Source organism: Contarinia nasturtii, unplaced genomic scaffold (assembly GCF_009176525.2).
Source record: "Contarinia nasturtii isolate CC-2019 unplaced genomic scaffold, AAFC_CNas_1.1 Cnas_scaffold_275, whole genome shotgun sequence".
NCBI classification, from domain to species: domain Eukaryota; kingdom Metazoa; phylum Arthropoda; class Insecta; order Diptera; family Cecidomyiidae; genus Contarinia; species Contarinia nasturtii.
The window spans coordinates 2,604-4,356 of NW_022197630.1; the positions used below are offsets into that span (position 1 = coordinate 2,604).

Here is a 1,753-nt window from a genome sequence, read left to right on the forward strand (position 1 = left end):
CAGAGCAGTTTGGCTAAATCACATACTCTCCTTTTATAAAATCTAGGTCACATGAACATGCTCCCTTTTTCAACAAACTCAATAGCTGAAAAGACATGCTCTCCTTTATACATTTTTCTATGTGAAGAAACTTACTCGCCTTTTGCTATGAACACAATCGCTCAAAAACATACACCTCTTTTGATATATTTTCAGCTTAAAAATGACATACTCTCTTCTCGATATTTTCGATAGAAATGATCAATTCGATACACAAACAATATTCAAATTCAGTGTTTATGTATGCTTAAGAAAGAGAGAGGGAGAGCGCTGAACTCTGTGCTCACACAATTAATAAGTTGTTAGAAACAATGGTATTAAGTTAACATGTCTCAGTGACCAAAGTGTGTATGTTTGTAATTTTCGTTTGATCATTTAGCCGTCCGTTTGGCCGTACATCCGTTTGGTAACGTTGACTAACAAGTTTTGTTTGACATTTATTTCAAAACAATTTACAATACATTTACAGTACAATTTTTGTCGCATTTTCAATTTGGTTTTTGTAAACGTTCGAGGACTTATCTGTATACCAATATTTTTTTCTTGTTTCAATTTTGAACATAACATTTGACAATTCATCATTATTTTTTAACAATATAGAAAACGAAAGCAAGTTTGTCTGTAAGGGAGTAAAGCATTTAAAAAAGTGCCTCCGAAAGAAAATTCTATATCATCGTCAGAGAATGAAAAGAGATAAAGCAGCATTCCGGTCATCAGCGTGGAATGTAATAAACTTGGTTTATGATAATGATGGTCACTTCGTGCGGCGAGCGTATGTATGTAGCCTATGCGATGAAAAGTTTTTCATAAATTTTAAAACAGAAGGCAACAACTCACTACTTCGACACCCTTGCTATTTGAAATGGGCAGCCTTAAATAAACCCAAGGATAATGTCACTCAACGTAAAATTGGTAACGATACAGTGTCTGCAGAAAATGACCGTAAATCCGTCAAAAAGGATCGTAAAAATGATAAAACTAATAAAAGAAAAGATGAAAGTCACCGTCCGTCCGCCACAAAACATCGTGAAGTTAATAGCGACAGTGACACTGATGTCACCGACCGCAAAATGGATCGTGAAGTTGGCAGCGACACTCTCTCAGCAAAAAAGATCGCAAAAAGGATCGTAAAAATGATAAAACTAATAAAAGAAAAGATGAAAGTCACCGTCCGTCCGCCACAAAACATCGTGAAGTTAAGAGCGACAGTGACACTGATGTCACCGCCCGCAAAATGGATCGTAAAGGTGGCAGCGACACTCTCTCAGCAAAAAGTGACCTTCAATCCGAGAAAAAAGATCGCAAAAAGGATCGTAAAAATGATAAAACTGATAAAAGAAAAGATGGAAAAATGGATCGTAAAGTTGGCAGCGACACTCTCTCAGCAAAAAGTGACCTTCAATCCGACAAAAAAGATCGCAAAAAAGATCGTAAAAAGGATCGTAAAAATGATAAAACTGATAAAAGAAAAGATGAACCTGACCGTCCGTCCGCCACAAAACGTCGTAAAATTAATAGCGACAGTGACACTGATGTCACCGACCGCAAAATGGATCGTAAAGTTGGCAGCGACACACTCTCAGCAAAAAATGACCTTCAATCCGACAAAAAAGATCGCAGAAAAGATCGCAAAAAATATCGTAAAAATGATAAAACGGATAAAAGTAAAGATGAAGGTGACCGTCCGTCCGCCACAAAACATCGTAAAATTAAA

General features: G+C 36.6%; 1 protein-coding gene across 1 annotated transcript; it reads left to right on the forward strand.

Annotated features, from left to right (window-relative positions):
* Positions 1-1,273: 1,273 nt before the first annotated feature.
* On the forward strand, positions 1,274-1,742 carry LOC116337336 (protein PIF-like; the record flags this gene model as incomplete). Its single annotated transcript, XM_031761774.1, has 1 exon — positions 1,274-1,742. A coding segment is annotated over exon 1 (469 nt), but the record flags the coding sequence as incomplete, so codon positions are not given.
* Between the last annotated feature and the right edge of the window lie 11 nt (positions 1,743-1,753).